The sequence below is a fragment of the Notamacropus eugenii genome, chromosome 1, assembly GCF_028372415.1.
Source record: "Notamacropus eugenii isolate mMacEug1 chromosome 1, mMacEug1.pri_v2, whole genome shotgun sequence".
In the NCBI taxonomy this organism is placed as follows: domain Eukaryota; kingdom Metazoa; phylum Chordata; class Mammalia; order Diprotodontia; family Macropodidae; genus Notamacropus; species Notamacropus eugenii.
This window is the reverse complement of record NC_092872.1, coordinates 377,391,945-377,409,700: the sequence shown is the minus strand read 5'-3', so window position 1 is coordinate 377,409,700 and position 17,756 is coordinate 377,391,945. Positions and strand designations below refer to the sequence as shown.

General features: G+C 37.8%; 1 protein-coding gene across 1 annotated transcript in view; it reads left to right on the top strand.

Moving 5' to 3' along the window:
* Positions 1-17,756, top strand: part of PDE6A (phosphodiesterase 6A) — a 95,414-nt gene that overhangs the window by 48,465 nt on the left and 29,193 nt on the right. Inside the window, exons 13-16 of the mRNA XM_072630689.1 lie at positions 245-352; positions 3,515-3,624; positions 4,014-4,101; positions 10,144-10,244. Coding sequence (XP_072486790.1) covers positions 245-352; positions 3,515-3,624; positions 4,014-4,101; positions 10,144-10,244 — 407 coding nt within the window. The remainder of the gene's footprint in view (positions 1-244; positions 353-3,514; positions 3,625-4,013; positions 4,102-10,143; positions 10,245-17,756) is intronic.

Sequence of the window (17,756 nt, the reverse complement as noted above, 5' to 3'; positions counted from 1 at the left end):
TCTATGATCTTATAATGAAAAGGGCATCTACACAGGGAATTTCCTACAATGGTAAAATCACAGCTCTAAAATTTTTTTCAACTGTGTAAGGTACTACTTGGGGGGGAGTTGGAGACTAAGGAAAAATGAAACAGTCTATGACTTCTTGGAGATGGTGTGATATAAATGCCTCCTGTTTATATCATGTCACCCCTATGAATTCCCCTCTTTTGACTCCATGATCTTTCCACGTATCCATGCCTAGGCCCTAGTACGGTTCATGTACTCTCTCAGCAAAGGGTACCGAAAAATCACCTACCACAACTGGCGCCATGGATTCAACGTGGGACAGACCATGTTCTCATTGCTTGTGGTAGGTTTGATGCTGTGATGCCCAGTTCTTGGGAGGAGAGGGGCAAGGGGAGGAGAGAAAGTAGGAATGTGTTATCATCGCTCTAAAGCCATCTGTCTAAGGAAGGTGTCTCAAGTAGCTGAGGAAGAGGGAGAAGCTCCCATGGACTAGTACATGGAGATAGAATGAATGAGGTACACAAGACGAGAGGAAGTGGCAATCAAGTTCTCCATTAGTGAAGGTCTTTGAGTGGAGGCTGGATGGCACCTTGGTGGGGATGGTTTAGGGGGAGTTTCAATTCAGACACAGGGTAGGACTAGAGGCTGAGGTCTTTCTGGCTCTGAGATGCCACATGAATGCTGGGACCTGAAGAGGAGACAAGATGTTCAAATTGGGAATCAAGAGTATAGCAGAAGAGCCAATTTTTAAATGCTGCTACTTTTATTTTTTTAATTAAGTTAAAATTTTACTATTTTTATTTTTTAACTTCACTTCATCCTTGAACATTTCTCCCCTACTCTATCCAGTAAGGTGTTCCTTGTAGCAAGGTCTAAAAGAAAAGAAAAAAAAATCATTCAACAAAACCCATCAACACCATAATCCTATCTCACAATATGTACACTATTCCACTCTATAGTCTCCTTCTTCTGCAGGGAGTAGAGAGGTTCTGTATCTATATTTGAGGGTTGGAGAAATAGTTTCTAATGGGCTGAAATGCAGTGACCTGGATCATAGTCATTGGCAAGAGAACTGGAATTAAGTGAAGAAAATGAAGCATCCTATTACCTGTGCTTTATACCTAGGACTGTGGACCTCTTCATGACTTATAAGCCTTTAACCCATTTTTAGCTGCTATTGATATATTCACCATACTCCACTCACATGTCACTTTATAATGCTTATAGTAGATTCCTTTTAAAAATACGAAACAAAATGGTATGCTGCTTTGGGGAGGAAAAGAAGGAGAAGGAAAACCCTAGCATTTTCCCTGTAGGTTCCCTGGATTTAGGGAAATCCTGCAAAGTTAGGGGAAATAATGGCTGCAAACAGTTAGTAGCTTACTCAAAAGCAAGGCATCATGGAATGTAGAGCTGGATGAGATGAAGGTGACCCTTTACCCAACTTCTTCATTTTATAGAGGTTGAAACAGAAGTCTGAAAAGTAACCAGCCCATGGTCACAATAATATCAGCAGCAGAGCCAGAGCCAAGTCACCTGATTCCAAGTCCCGTATACACAACATTACTGTCTTTATGGGTGTTTTGTCTAGACCTTCCCTAGTGTGAACCTTATGTTTATGAACTGGTCCTTTGGAGAAAGGAATGCAGAACTGTAAAATAAATCCATCTTTACCCTTATTTGTGTGACCAAGTATTTATGCACCCATGGGACAAATTCCTCAGAGTTATACTTAAACCAGGAAGGCTTAGGAAGAGTACATGACTTTCTAGTGGATAGAGTATTAAATGAATGAATTATAGGAGTAAATGGTACAAGATAACTCCAAGGTAACTCCAAATGATACAAGGTAACGTGATTAGAATTCTCTGTTTCTCTTTTTAACCAAGATAACCAAAATCAAGCCATTTCTACCTTTTCACCTTCTCAAAGTCCTCCCATCCATCCTGAGACACCTCATGGAGGAAGAGCAATGAGGGAGACATGATGGGACTTGTGAAGTGAGGAGTGGGTACTCCAGGGCAGTGGGTGGACAAAAGAACAGTCTCAGGCTCCTGTCATTGCCTTTTTCCCACAAGCCAGCATCTGACATGGGTGCTATGCCAATGTACGTGACTGTTAAATTTTCAGTGTGAGCATTTATGGCTTGGAAATTGGCCAAAGCTATAAATCAAGCTTTTTGTTTTTTGACCTTTGCTAATTGCCCAGAGGTAAGAAAGTGATGGAGAAAATGTTAATGAAACAAATTTAACTTAAAAGTTTATGGTGCTTACATTTTTTCCCTTGGAGACCTAGTTGTTAACCATTTACCAGCATGCCCTTGACCACGTAGCATGGAATCCTAGCATCTCAGAGCTGGAAGAGAGCCCAGAGAGTATCCACTCCAACTCATACCCTCAAAGGACTCTCTTCTACAGTGGCTCCAATCAGTGTTCATCTAATCTCTATGTAAAGGTCTCCAGGGACGAGAAGCTCTCAAAGCAGCTCAATCAACTGGTAGAAAGTTCTGTTTATTATACAGTTCTTTTGAGTGAGCTGAAGTCCTCTTCCCTCTAATTTAGCCCCAGTTTTCTTTGTTCTGTCCTCTGAGACCAAGCAGAATAGTTGTCTTCCTTCAGAGTCTTTCAGGCATTCAAAGACATCAATCATGTCTCTTTTCTCAGCCTGTACCAGAAGTCGTTTCCTTTTGCTCAGCATCCTCAGGTTTTTCTACCAATCTCATGTGACATGATTTCTAGTCCTCCTTACCTATTCTGGCTGCCCTCCTCTGGGTGTGCTCCTGATTTGTCAGTGTCCTTCCTAAAGTGAGGATCCCAGAATTGAACTCAATGCTTCAAATGGGGCCTGATCAGAGCAGAGATCTGTGGAACCTCTGCTTGAATCGAGGATATAGCTTCAGAAATAGTGACCTCCAATGACCCTGTTAGAATGATCCAGATGTTATTTGCAAATATCTTTGAATTTCTCACAAGAAAGGCCGGTCAGAAATCCTATAGGGCATCATGATTATTCAGATAGGAGTTGCCTCCCCTGTTCTCAGCTGAGTCTTTTCTCCTACCTTGATATGTGACATCATGATGTTATCCTGATTGCTCAATATACCCTGACTGCCCTGAGAAAGTCACTAAAGCTTAGAATTGGAAGGATCATCTCATCTGATCTGCTTCTTTGAGGTCTACAGAAGAGAAAGAACTTACCAAAAATCTCATCCTATGTTAGTGGCAGACCCAAGTTTCCTGACTCCCAACTTCTATTCTACCCAACATCTAACTATAACTATAACTGTAATTGTGTGTGTGTGTGTGTGTGTGTGTGTGTGTGTGTGTGTGTGTGTGTGTGTGTGTGTGTAACTTATCATCTCCAGAGTGAAGGGAAGGGGATTGTTACCATCGGGGATTCTTCCTCTTGGTCTCTGAATAATCCATGCATACCTTTATTGTTTCTGGGATGCTGACCTGCTTTAAGTAAGTTGTCAATGACTCAGATGTTGTAATTGTCCACATAGACTGGGAAACTAAAACGATATTTCACAGACCTGGAAGCCTTGGCCATGGTGACTGCTGCTTTCTGCCATGACATTGATCACAGAGGCACCAATAACCTCTACCAGATGAAGTAAGTGAACTCAGCTCCCCAAAGGACCTTTCCAGCCAAACATGGATAATTTGTGGGCAATTCCTTTCCTTTCATTATCATCATCCTCAGAACCATAGAAGTATGGAATGATAGACTTGGAAGAGACTTACTAGGGGCAGATCATTTTCCCCCTCTGAGCCTATATGTAAGGTAAAAGGGGTTGAACTAAATTACCGGATGGTTTTTAAGATCTTTCCAGAGAGCTCTGATATTTTGTGTTCTAAAGATCTTCCATTTCTGACATACTGTGTTCTGTGTTCTCAGGTCTCTTTCAACACTTATATTCTGTGTTCTATGTTTTGAGGTCCCTCCCAGAGCTTACATTGTAATATTTTAATGACTGTAATGTTCTCTACCCTGTATTTCAGATCCCAGAATCCACTGGCCAAACTCCATGGATCTTCCATCTTGGAAAGACATCATTTGGAATTTGGCAAAACACTGCTGAGGGATGAGGTACAATTCTATGCTTCTTTCTTTGTTAACATCTTTAAAAAATTTCATCTATGCATTCTGATTTTATATTACAGTCATTTTTGCTTATAGCTGTCTTTCCTCCTTCTTCCAGCAAGGCTTCTCCCATAAAAACAACAACATCAAAAAGTTAGGCAATACTACAGATACGTTAATCATACATTAAGCCCATAGTCCTTTTCAATGAGAGGAGGGAAGTACATTTCATATGATCATAGCTCTAAAGCTAGAAGGTACTTTAGAGGTCATCAAATTAAAACTTCTCATCTTATCATTTTTTTTAATTTTTCACCTTTTTTTCCTTGTACCTTTTTTTAATTAAAATTTTTTATTTTAAAATATTATGCATTTAATTTTTTCTTTCTATTACCTCTTCCCACATTGGAAAAAATAAAATAAAAACAAAATTTTTGTAACAAATATATGTAGTCAAGTAAAACAAATTCCCAGATTGGCAAAAATATGTATATTTCATTCTGCATATTTAATCCACTAAGTAAGTAAGTAAGGAGGTGGGTAGAATTCTTCTTAGTCAGTCCTTTGGAATCATCATAGTTGATTACTGTATTGATCAGAATTTTTACGTTTCAAAAATGCTTGTTTTTATAATATTGAAGTTATAGGATAAATTTTTGTCTCGGACCTATTCACTTCATTCAGCATTAGTTCATACAAATCTTCCTTTTTCTGAAACTATCTCTTTCATCACATTTTAGAGCAAAATAGTATTCCATTGCATTCATATAACATTTGTTCAGCCATCCCCAATTTATGGTCACTCTATCAGCTTCCAGTTCTGCACTGTAACAAAAAGAGCTGTTATAAATAGTTTTATACATATAGGTCCTTTTCCTCATTCTTTGCTGTCTTAGAGGTCAACTCCTTTATTTTACAGATGAAGAAATTATGTCCCAAGAACTGAATTGCCAAGCCCACATAGTTGTTGTTTTTATATCTAAAGTCATACAAAGTATTTTCTCATATTAACCATGTTGGGAAAAAAAATTAAAAGTAAGAAACATAAAGTGGTAAAAAATATGCTTTGATCTGTACTCAGAGTCTATCAGTTCTCTCTGGAAGTAGATAGCATTTTTCATCATGGTCATTTGGAATTGCTTTAGATCGCTGTATTGATCAAGTCTTTTACACTTGATCATCCTTACAACATTGCTGTTACTGTCTTGTGTACAATGATCTCCTGGTTCTGCTCACTTCATTCTGTATCAATTAATATGGGTCTTCCCAAGTTTTTCTGAAATCATTCTGCTTATCATTTCTTATAGCACAATAATATTCCATCAAAATCATATACCACAGTTTGTCAAGCCCTCTCCCAGTTGATGGGCATCCAATCAATTTCCAATTCTTTGACCCCACAAAAAGAGCTGCTGTCAATAGTTTTTACCTATGGGTCCTTTTTCTTTGATCTTTTTGGGAACAGAGCTAGTAGTGGTATTGTTGAGTCAGAGGACATGTACAGTTTTATAGCCCTTTGTACATAGTTCCAAATTGTGCTCTAGAATGGTTGGATTGATCCACACAGTTTTTAATATGAGAGAACTAAAATTGGAACATTGGTCTCCTAATTCAAAATCTAGGGTATTTTTCTCCATGCTACATATTTAATTGGTTCAATATAGATGATGATATCCTCCAGATTCTTCTTGTTTTAGGTGATATTGGGCTGACTACAAGCTCCCCACTACCTATAGGGTCACCTCAATGGGATTCTTGACTGCCCAAAAGAAATTGTGCTAACTTTCCAGAAAAGAAAAATTCAACTAAATAATGACTGTCTATTGCCAGCACTACGACATGCAGTTTGAGAAACCTGTTGAATCAGTTCAGCAGTATGTATATCTTAAATAGGTATGTTAGATGAAAATCTGATCCCAGAATTGACAAGAAAGGAGGAAGAGATTGCATTCAGGAAATTTTGCAATATATTTAACAGTCTTGAGTCGATCCCTGTCCAAAAAAACAAACAACCAAACATTAATATTCTCCTATGTAGTTATGTGCATATGAATGATGAAACTCATCACAGTCTCTGAAGAATCAAAACTGCAAGTCATTCAAAGGGCAACAGAAAAAAAATCCTCATTGAAAGGTGGCATAGTACAGTGGAAAGAGATTTGGAGCCAGAGTACCTGTATTTGAATCTTACCTCTGACAAATCTCTGACAATTATTCTGTGTGACCTTGGACAAGTCACCTCTCTGGGCCTCTTATTCCTCAAATGTAAAATGAGTAGGATGTATTAGATGGCATCTGAGGTGCCTTCCAAATTTCAATGTGTGATCATTGTTCATGGTGAGTATAAGTGGACTGCAGTTTATCAGCTCATTTGACTCATGTGCAACATATTATAGAAGGGATGGTATCCAGGATATGTTGTCATAGAAGCATTTGTTAAGTACTTATATGGTGCTAGGGACTGTGTTAAGTGCTAGGGATACAAATATAAGTTAGCAGAAAAGACCTTTACCCTCAAAAAATTCATACTATAATGTGTGAAGATAGCACATAAAAAAAGGTGAACTGAACATTTCTAAGGTGGAAGAGGGTACTAGCGAAGGGGTCAAGGTAATTGAACAAGAGGAAGAACAGGAAAAGAAGTCTGGAGAGTTGAATCATGAGTGACGTGGAGCATGGCTGAGTCATTCCTGACTAGGTCTGGGAAGACAGTCACCAATTAGGGGAGTGGGATCTCAGAGTGGAAGCCTCTCCATGGTGGCAAGTTGGTTGGGAAGGAGGAAGAAGAGGATTCTGGAGAGTAAAATCATTGAATGAGGTGGATTGGTCTTACAGTAAGAGCAAAAGATAATGGATGGACAACCTAAGTGCTGCCTTAGTACCCATAGAATGGTACAAGACCTAGGTCTTGTATCATAGATCATGGATGGAAGGAAGAATCTCTATGCAGGAGTGGTGGGAAGTCATGAACCAGAATAACATATGATGAGAATGCTTAGGTAGATTACAGCTTGTGTCTTTGGAAAATATATCACCATTGACCAATTGAAATATAATTTTTTAATTCAATTTTAGTTTATTTTCAGTTCCAAATTCTCTCTTTCCCTCCATTCCATATCTCACTCATTGTAAAAGCAAGAAATATAAATATATACACATCTCCGTATACTTTCCAAGGATGTACACATAGATGATGCAGGCATTGTCAGAGCTAGTTCAGTGTTTGGGAGGCTCTGAAGGAAAGTGTAGGAGAGAAGAGGTATAGACTGCCTATCAAATTGAAAATTTACAGAGTCATTGTGTTGACCTCATTATTGTATCCCTGTGAAATATGGACAGTATACCAGCACCATGCCAGGAAACTGAATCACTTGCATTTGAATTGTCTTAGGAAAATTCTGACGATCACCTGGCAGAATAAAGTACCAGACACTGAGGTCTTTTCTTGAGCTAAACTTCCAGGTATTTAAACTTCACTACAGAAAGTGCAATTCTGATGGACTGACCACATTGTTCAAATGGCAAACATTTACCTAAAAGATGATTTTACAGAGAACTCATGCAAGGCAGGCACTCACATGGTGGTCAGAAGAAGGGACACAAGGACATTCTCAAGATCTCTCTGAAGAACTATGGAATCTATTACACGACATACTGGCAAAGGACTGCCCAGTACATTGTACCCATATCAAAGAAGGTGTTGTGTTGTACAAGCAAAGCAGAATTGTAGTAGCTCAAAAGAAACATGAGATGAGCAAATTTAGAGACATCTCCACTCCAAATGTTCACATGGACCATTTGTGCCTAACTTAGAGTAAAACTTTCCAAGCTCACATTGGTCTGATCAGAAACAGACACACTGATTCCAACATGGTGATGTCATTTGTCTTCTTTAAGAATGAAGGACAAAACCAATCAACTACACACACACACACAGAGATACACATATACACGTGTATTTATATATGTACATGCATGTATTTGTATATGTATGTGTACCTATACAAAATCTATTTCCAAATTAGCCATGTTTAAAAAAAAAACCAAGAAAAAGAAAAAGGAAAAAATGTACTTCAATCTCTATTCTGAGTCCATCAGTCCACTATCTGGAGGTACATAGCCTTTTTTCTTTGTAAGTCCTTTGGAAATATTGTATTAAATATTGTATTAATTTGTATTAATAATAAATAATGTATTAATTAATTGTATTAATGACCTGTAATATTAAAATTGAGATAGTATAATTAAATAAGATAAAAAGGAGTATTACACAGGAATCCAGACTTCATTGAGAGGCATATTGAATAGTGGGAAAAGAGATAGCCTTGGAACCAGCAAGATTGAGGTTCAAATCCCACCTCTGAACCATACTGGTTGTGAGACCTTAGTCAAGTCATTTAACCCCTCAATGTTCTAAGCAACTTGAAGAATATAAATGGCAGGAGAGAAGGGATTAGGATTTTACTTCCTCTAACTCTGGCCCCTATCTTTGGAATGTGGGTCTTTTCCAAGTACTTCTCTTCTCCATTAGGTGCAACTTTCTTTCTAGTCACCATCCTCAGCTACCCTTAAGTATGGACAAGGATATGTAGCCTTCAGAGATACTTCATCTATCTTCTCCTCAGACAGCAATTGCTGTTAGGGGGAAAAGCTGAATTGATGCTTTTACCCTGTTTTGAGAAATTATGGAATATGAATCACTAAAATTCTCTTTCATATAGTTCCAGAGTCCCCAGCTGAAAATAACCTAGGCAACTTCCAAAAACCTATTTCTTTCTCAGTTGCCCTCTCTGTGTTTGGACCATGTTAGTTACTGCCTCTCTTTCTATCTCACATCCTCCACCGCCCTTAATGAAATACATATACATAAAATTTGTTTTTGTCAACCATACTTTTACCTAATGATGACTTTTCATGGTTGGTTGTTGTCCTTCATTTTCAAAGAGGACCAAAATGACATTACCATGATAAAGTGAAGTTTCAGTGTGCCTGACTGTGGCTGATTAGACCAATACAAGCTCAGAATGCTCTACCACAGGTTGGGCACAGATAGAGCATGTGAATATTTGGGGTGGATATCCCAGATTTGCTCATCCTATGTTTACTTTGTGCTGTCTCAATTCTACTTTACTCAAAGAGCACAGCACCCTTTCTGATGTGGGCATGCCATGCTGAGTAGTCCTGTGTTAGTGTCTCACATGTCACACAGTCAAATTCAGATTCTTGAGAGAGACCTTGAGAGTGTCCTTGTATCACTTCTTCTGACCACCATGTGATTGCCAGCCCCATGCAAGTTCTCCATAAAACAGTCTTTTTGGCAAACATAGATTTTGCATGCAAACAACATGGTCAACCCATCAGAGTGGGGCTCTCTGAAGTATAGTTTGAATACTTGGCAGTTCAGCTCGAGCAAGGACTTCAGTGTCTGGTACCTTATCCTGCCAGGTGATCCTCAGAGCTTTCCCAAGACAGTTCAAATGGAAGCAATTCAGTTTCCTGGCATGACTTTTAATACTAATTGAACAGACATGTTGATAAAGTTTAAAGAAAAGTCAACTTTGGATTTATTTATCACATACTTTCTAAAGGGTACATGAGAGAGGATAAAGACAGGCAAAAACCACCATTTAGTATCAGCTCTCCAGAAAGAAAGAAATTCACAATGACTGGTCCACCAAGGCAACTGCCCATCTTGGTCTCAGTATTACAACAACAGCATTATATACCTACCATGTGCCTTAACCCTGTGCTAAGTGATTTACAAGATGTCTCCTAACCATGGCAAGGAATGGCAGCAGAAACTGTTCTCCAGTCTTCTTCAATCTCCCAGCCTCCCTCCACACCCAATCCAGTCTTTCTCAAAACTCAAGCTCAGCATGTTTGAGCTCATCCCTACACTAAGGCATAGGGACTCTTTAGTCAGTGGATCCAAACAAATGAAAGATTTCTTTCCTATTGACCAGGTTTCATCTCAGCTGCTCCAAATCCTTGGGTGGGAGGATGCTACAGCTTTTAAAATATGCTTTTCTTCTGTTTTTTTTCCTTCAGAGTCTAAACATCTTCCAGAACCTTAATCGAAGGCAGCATGAGCATGCCATCCATATGATGGATATCGCAATCATTGCTACTGACCTAGCCCTTTATTTCAAGTATGTGCTTCCTCTTCAGCTAAAGGAGGATTTTTATTCAAGTAACTTGTAGAGTTTAAAAGTAAAATGCAATAATTCATGGGACCACCCTTCAATTAAAACCAACAAATACATATTAAGTGTTGCTATTTGCTAAACACTGGGCATTCAAAGACAAAACTAAGGCAGTCTCTGACCTTTGACGTTGTACTGGTTGGGGAAAGATAGGAGGTGAGGGAGAGAGGAAAGATAAGGGGGAGAGAGAAAAGGTAGGAGGAGAGAGAGAGACAAAGAGAGAGAGAGAGAACTAACAACTGGAGGTATCAGGGGGAAGGGAAAGTTTCTTGAAGAATATGACACTTAAGTTGAAACTTGAACAAATACAGATCTGAAATATGAGGAAGGAGTACATTCCTAATATCGAGGGTTGCATTGTACGAGTGCACAGATATGGGAAATGGAATGTTGGGTTTGTTAAGCATCTAGGAGCTTAATTTGGCTGGAATGTAATGGGTATGAAGAGGAGTAAAGTAAGGTAAGGCTGGAAAGGTAAGTCAGAACTGGTTTGTGAAGGATGTTAAAGAGCAAGCTGAAGAGTTTGTGTTTTATCCTAAAAGTAATGGGAAAATACTGAAGGTTTCCGGACAGGAGAGTACTAGCTGTATTAAAGATGATGGTGATGATGATGATGATGAATCAAAACTATAAAAATATTAATAGTGCCAATAGCTATCATTTTTCTGGTGCTTCATAAAGTTTTTAAAGTTTAAAAAGAATTTTTTAAAAGTTTTTAAAGCACTTTTTATATGTTAACTCATTTGAGTCACATCAACCCTAAGAGGTAAGTGCTGTTATTATCTCCATCTTCCAGATGGGAAAACTGAGCCAGTTGTAGAGGTTGTATTAGAGGTTAATTTAGAGGTCCTATTATTTGCCCAGGATCATACAGCAAGTAAGGAACATTTGAACTCTGACCTTCCTTACTCCACAGCTAACACCTCATCTATTGTACCACCTAGATGCCTAAAGAGAAGAAGGACTGGAACCAGGGAGATCAGTTAATAGGCTGTTAGAGGCAGCTAGGTGGCATGGTGGAGAGAGCACTGGGTGGGAGTCAGGAAGATGGAAGATCAAACGAAGCTTCAGCTGCTTATTACCTGTGTGACTCTGAGCAAGTCATTTAACTTCCATCTCAGTTTTCTCAACTGTAAAATATCTGATGAAATTACCACGGGAAAAGGTTAGAAGGCAGAGGGCGGAACCTCTGGAGACACCCACACTTAGGGGCTGAGAGATAGATGATGACTTAGTAAGGAAGAATCAAATGGGGAAATAGGGACCCAGGAGAGAACCTGATGTGGCTAAAGGAGAATATCCAGGAGAAAGGGGTGGTCAACAGTGTCAAAAGCCACCAAGGTTGAAAATTGAGAAAAAGTCCTAAGATTTAGCAGATAAAAGGTTCATTAGTTATGTTGATTTGTTTTGCTGAACTTTTTATTGGTTGTAGGAGAGAACTTAAGTGGAGGGAGGGGTTAATGGGTAGTAATAGAGATTGCAAAAAAAAGGAGCACCAATAAAAAATTTAAATACCTAGAAGCTAATGAAGTTCAGAAGGGAGCATGAAAAGGCTGATTTGGTTAATTCTTCCAAAAAATTGAATACTGTTGTTATAGTTTGGTCATTTCAGTTAAGTCCCACCCCTCATGACCCCATTTTGGGGTTTTCTTGGCAAAGAGACAGGATTGGGTTGGCCTTTCCTTCTCTAGCTCATTTTACAGATGAGGAAATTGAGGCAAACAGGGTTAAATGACTTGCACAGGCTCACATAACTAATAAGTGTTTGAGGACAGATTAGAACCTGATAGGGTACAGTCTCTGGGAACCTCCTTGAATCTTCCCACTTAATCTAGACTTTCATACTCAAATCTGTTACCCTTAACCTAGCCTGACCCTTCATTGTCTGTTATCTCTGGATTGCCCCACCTGCTTCCCATCCAAGCCCTCCATTGTCTGATATCTCCTGATTGCCTCCAGCTGCTCCCAACCCTTGACCAGTCACCCCTATTCCATTAAGGTCCTCCTAGGACTTCTCCTCAAGACCCTCCCTAAACCCCTCTTCCCATCACCCTAGACTACCAGACCCCACAGATCCCTCCTACAGTCTTCTCTGTATTTAAGTTCCGTCTTGACTCCATGAAAGTGCTCAGATTCAGTCGAGTTATGACTCTTGCCTGCGATTGTATCTGGTCCACCTGTTGATGCAAGCATTACAAATGCTTGGGCTCTTTAAGAGTCATTCCAGTATGGCAAATTCTTAATAAACTTTGTTTTTCTTTGGTTTTAATAAGGCTTGTGTCAAATTCATTTGAGCACGACCTGGTGTGTTGGTATTTTGGGGTCCCCAGCACCCCAAACCTAAAACCCAGGAGGATGAGTCTTTCTGACTCCAGAATTGGTATTTTATCCACTAAGCTCAAATTGAATACATCAATTTTTCAAACTGTATGTAACAAAAGTTCACAATTTCCTATACAATCCTCATTTCTTTCTTTGTATTAAAATGTTTTTGTTTGTTGGTGATTAAATTTATAACAAAAAAAGAGCATTTAAAAAAGAAATCAGATGGTAACCTTGAGAGAATTGTATCAGTAGTGTAGCAGGACTAGAAGATAAGACTGCAAAAGACAGAGAAGTAAGTGGATGGCAAGGAAGTAGAGGCAGCGAGTGTGGATGACCCTTTTGGAGAGTCTGACAATGAAAGGAAAAAAAGATGCAGGATAAGAGAGTAAAGGCAGTGAGTGAGTAGAGGCAGTGAGTGTGGATGACCCTTTTGGAGAGTTTGACAATGAAAAGAAAGAAAGATATGGGATAATAGAGTAAAGGGATGATAAGATCAAATGAAAAGTCTTTTGGGATGGTACAAACTATCCTTAAGCATATTTATAAGTATTGGGTAAGAAGTCAATACATATGGAGAGATTGAAAATGAAAGGGAATAATTATCAATCAAGCTCCTCAATGAAATGGATTTAAAAGCACAAAGAGAGTTCTCAGTGGCCACTGGCATTAATGGCCACTTTTTCCTTAGAGACTAGAATAAAGGGGGAAAGGATTATGAGGATTTTGAGGTGTGGGGTAGAGTGCACATGGCAGATAGTCTTGATCTTCTCAGTAAAATATATGCCAAAGTCATCTTAGGAAAGGGCGCTGCCAGTGGGACAACTACCATGAAGTGAGAGAAGTTCTGAAAAAGCTGCTGAGATGAATGTGATGGTCAGTCAAGGCAGAATAAAAGACTGATGTGTAGTAGCAAGAATTCAACTGAAAATAGCACAGATTTATTCATATTATCTTGTCTACCAGGTCGGCATGGTTTTTTGTGACTTCTTTAGGTTTAAGAACCATGAGAAGGAAGAGGGATAGTAGGGTTAACTGTGTTGGAACCAGCTCAAATGGACTCCAGAACCAAGTGTTAAACTTTTATTGTGAGCATTTACACCTTAGAAATTAGCAAATGCTACAAACCTCGGCTTGATTTATTTATTTTTGTTATTGTTGTTGATTATCTAGACTTAAGAAAGCTACAGAGAAAACGTTAATAATACGGAGTTAAATTGAAAAGTGTTTCACAGGTACTACCCTCCCCCCCACCAGAAATTGTTAAATGTTAATCAGCATGCTCCTGGGGGGTGAGGGTGGGGTTTAACTCACAATTGAGGATTGATTGGGCAATGAATGACTGTAGGACAAGGGAGCTAGGGATTCAAAGGTATCGGACAAAGGATCAATCCTAGTTCATAGAATCCTAGATTTGGAATGGTAAAGGACCTTAGGGATTCATTTAGATCAACCTCACTTTAAAGACGAGAAAACTGAGATTAAATAATTAGAAGATAAAAGGTTAATTAATATTGTTGCTTTGTTTTGCTTGAGTTTAAGTCATTTACCCAAGATCACACAGGAAATAAGCAGCAGAGTCAGAATTCCAAACCAGCGTGTCTTGCTCCAAAGCCAGGGCTCTTTCCTTTACATCATACCTCCTCTGGACAGACAAGCTAATCAGGTATTGGGCAAAGACTGTAAAGAAAGAACATCAAGGGCAAAACAAGGGTGATGGACTGGGAGAACAGGAAAGGTGGAGGGGACTGAAGAATTGATTTAACGAGGAAGAGGCAGAATGATAGATATAAGATCAAGAAAGTATGATCTGAGAAGCAGTTTCTAAGTTCAAAATCATGAAGGTAACACAATTATATGCCATCCCTATGAGTGGCAAAGATAAAGTGAAGATAAAGATAATGTGAGTTGCAAAGATTGATGAATTGAGAAGTAAGGATATTTGAAGGGATAGTAATACATACGCCAAAATCCCTAAGTATGAGGGCAGATGTTGGGATGGAGAGGAAGGCCAATGCAAGGACCGAACTCCTTGTGAAATGAGGAAGATTGACCTAGAGGTTGATAGGTTTTAGCAATGAGTCTGCCCTGGTGATATACATACATATATACATACGTACTTGTGTATATGAGATCAGCCTAAAAGGAGGACAGGTTATAATTTTTAAAAATTCTATTTTATTTTTAGTTCTCCATTATCTCCCTTCCCTCTTTTTCTGGCCCCCATTCCTTGAGAAGACAGAAAAACAAAACCCGTTGCAAATATGTATAGTCATGCAAGATATATTCCTTCATTAGCCATGTTCAAAAAATAATAAAGAAAAAGAATGAAAGATAAGAAAATATGCTTCAATCTGCACTCTGAATCCACAGGCTTTCTAGAGGTGGATAGCACGTTTCATCATAAGTCCTTTGGAACTGTGGTTAATCATTGTGTTGCTCAGGGTTACTAAGTCTTCCAAGATGAACATCTTTACAACATTTGTTATTGTGTAAATTGATCTTATGGTTCTGCTCACTTCTCTGCATCAGTTCATACACATCCTTTCAGGTTTTTCTGTAACCATCCCCTTTATCTTTTTTTACAGTTCTCTAGTATTCCATCATTTGTTCAGCTCCTTCCCAATTTGGGGGAAATTACTGAAATAGAGGCATTTCCAAAGTTTCCAATTGTTTGACATCACAAAAAGAGCTGCTATAAATATTTTTGTACATATTGCTCCTTTACCTCTTTCTTTGATCTCTTTGGGGGTAAAGAACTAATAGCAGAATTGCTGAGTCAAAAGTTTAATAGCACAGTTTAATAGCTTTTTGGACATAGTTCCATATTGCTTTCTGTATTGGCTGGCCTAGTTCACAACTCCAGTAGTGTATTAGTGTACCTGCTTTCTCAAATCCTCTCCAGTATTTGTCATTTTCCTTTTTTTTTGTCAATTTAACCAACTTGATGGGCATAAGGTGATACCTCAAAGTTGTTTTAATTCGTATTTCTCTGATTTTGGGTGATTTGGAACACTTTCTTCCTCCCCATTACTATTGATAACTTGGATTTCTTCCTCTGAAAACTGCCTATTCATATCCTTGGACCATTTATCCATTGGGGGAATGGCTTTTTCATATAAATTTGAAATAGTTCCCTATATATCTTAGAAATGAGACTTTCATCCGAGAAACACGGTGCAAAGATTTTTTTCTCAGTTTCCTGCTTTCTTCTAATTTTAGCTCTATTTTTTAGTTTGTACAAAACCTTTTTAATTTTACATCATCAAGATTATTTATCTCCTGTGAACCTCTCTATCTCTTGTTTGGTCATGAATTCTTTCCCTGTCCATAGATCTGACAGGTGCTTTCTTCCATGTTTCACTAACTTACTTATGATGTCACCCTTTACGTCTAAATCAGGATCAGATTTGTGTCATAAAAGAAATTTGGTAGGATCTCTTTATCTATTTTTCAAAAGTTTTTAAAGAATTAGAATTCATCATTTTTTAAATGTTTGATAAAATTCATTTGTAAATCCATCTGGTCTTGCATTTTGTTTGTTTTGAGAATTCATTTGTGGCTTTTTAAGTTTCTTTTCAAAGACAGGATTTTTTAGTTCTACTTCCTGTTCTGGGAATCTGGGCAATTTATATTTTTGCAAACATTCATCTATTTCATTTAAATTGTCAGTTTTATTAGCACATAGTTGGGCAAAAAAATAACTCCCAATAATTGTTTTCATTTCTTCTTCATTGGTTGTAAATCTACATTTTTAATTTTTGATACCAGTAATTTGGATTTTTTCTTTCTTTAAAAAAAATCTAATGAATTAATGATATCTATTTTATTGTGTTCTTACTCCCCAACAAAAAACTCTCAGCTCCTAGTTTAATCTATTAGTTCAATTTTTTTGTTGTCAATTTTATTAATCTCTCCTCTAGCTTTTGACATTTCTATTTTCGTGCTTAATTGGGTGGAGTTATTTGTTGGATTTCTAGTTTGTTTTTTAGTTCTAAGCCTAATTCATTGATCTATTCTTTCTCTCTTTAATTGTTTTAATTGTTTAGAGATAGAAAACTTCCCCTAAGTATTACTTTAGCTGCATCCCACAAATATTGGTATGTTGCCATTACTTTTATTGAAGGTTTCTATGATTTGTTCTTTGACTCTCAATTCTTTAACATTAAGTTATTTAGTTTCCAATTAATTTTAATCTATGCTCCAAAAGCTCTTTTTGAATGTAATTTTCTGTTGCATTATGGTCAAGAGAATTTAATTTTTCTATTCTTCTGCATTTTTGTGAGGTGTTTATGACCTAATATATGGTCAGTTTTTGGGAAGGTTCTATGCACATTTGAGAATAATTATCTTTTCTATTCCCACTTAATATTCCCCAGAGGTCTCTTTTTAAAGATTCTTTTCATCTCTTTTACTTCTTTCTTGTCTATCTTATAGTTATATTTATCTAGGTCCGAGAAGAGTAAATTAAATTTTCCCACTAATACAATTTTCTCTCTTTTCTCCTGTAATTTGTTTAACTTTTCCTGTAAGAATGTAGATGTTATGCCATTTGGTGTAGATATGTTCACTATCAATATTAATTCTTTGTTCATGGTACCTTTTAGCAAAATGTTGTTTCCCTGTTTATCTCTTTTAATTAGGTCTCTTCTTCCTTTTCCCTTAATCCCTTTCCCTCCTACTTCTCTATTAAGATGAATTTCTGTACCCAGCTCTGTGTGTGTGTGTGTGTGTGTGTGTGTGTGTGTGTTGTCTTCTTTCCTTTAGCCAGTTCAGATGAGAGTGAGGTTCAAGTGTCACTTCTCCCTCCCACTGACCCCTCCATTGTATAAACTCTTCCTTGCATATTCCACTTACATGAGACAATTTTTCCCATTCTTTTTCCTCCCTGTACATTCCTTGTCTCCACCCTTCCACTCTGATTTTGAGATTGTCCAAATATAATACAATAACACATATTAGACTCTTACCTCTGATAATGATAAAGTTTTGAGGAATTAGATACATGATCTCCTCATATAAGAATATAAACAATTTAACCTTCTTTAGTCCCTTCTGATTTCTCACTCATATTTACATTTTTATGTTTCTCTTGAGTCTTGTATTTATATGTTAAATTTTCTTCTCAGTTCTGGT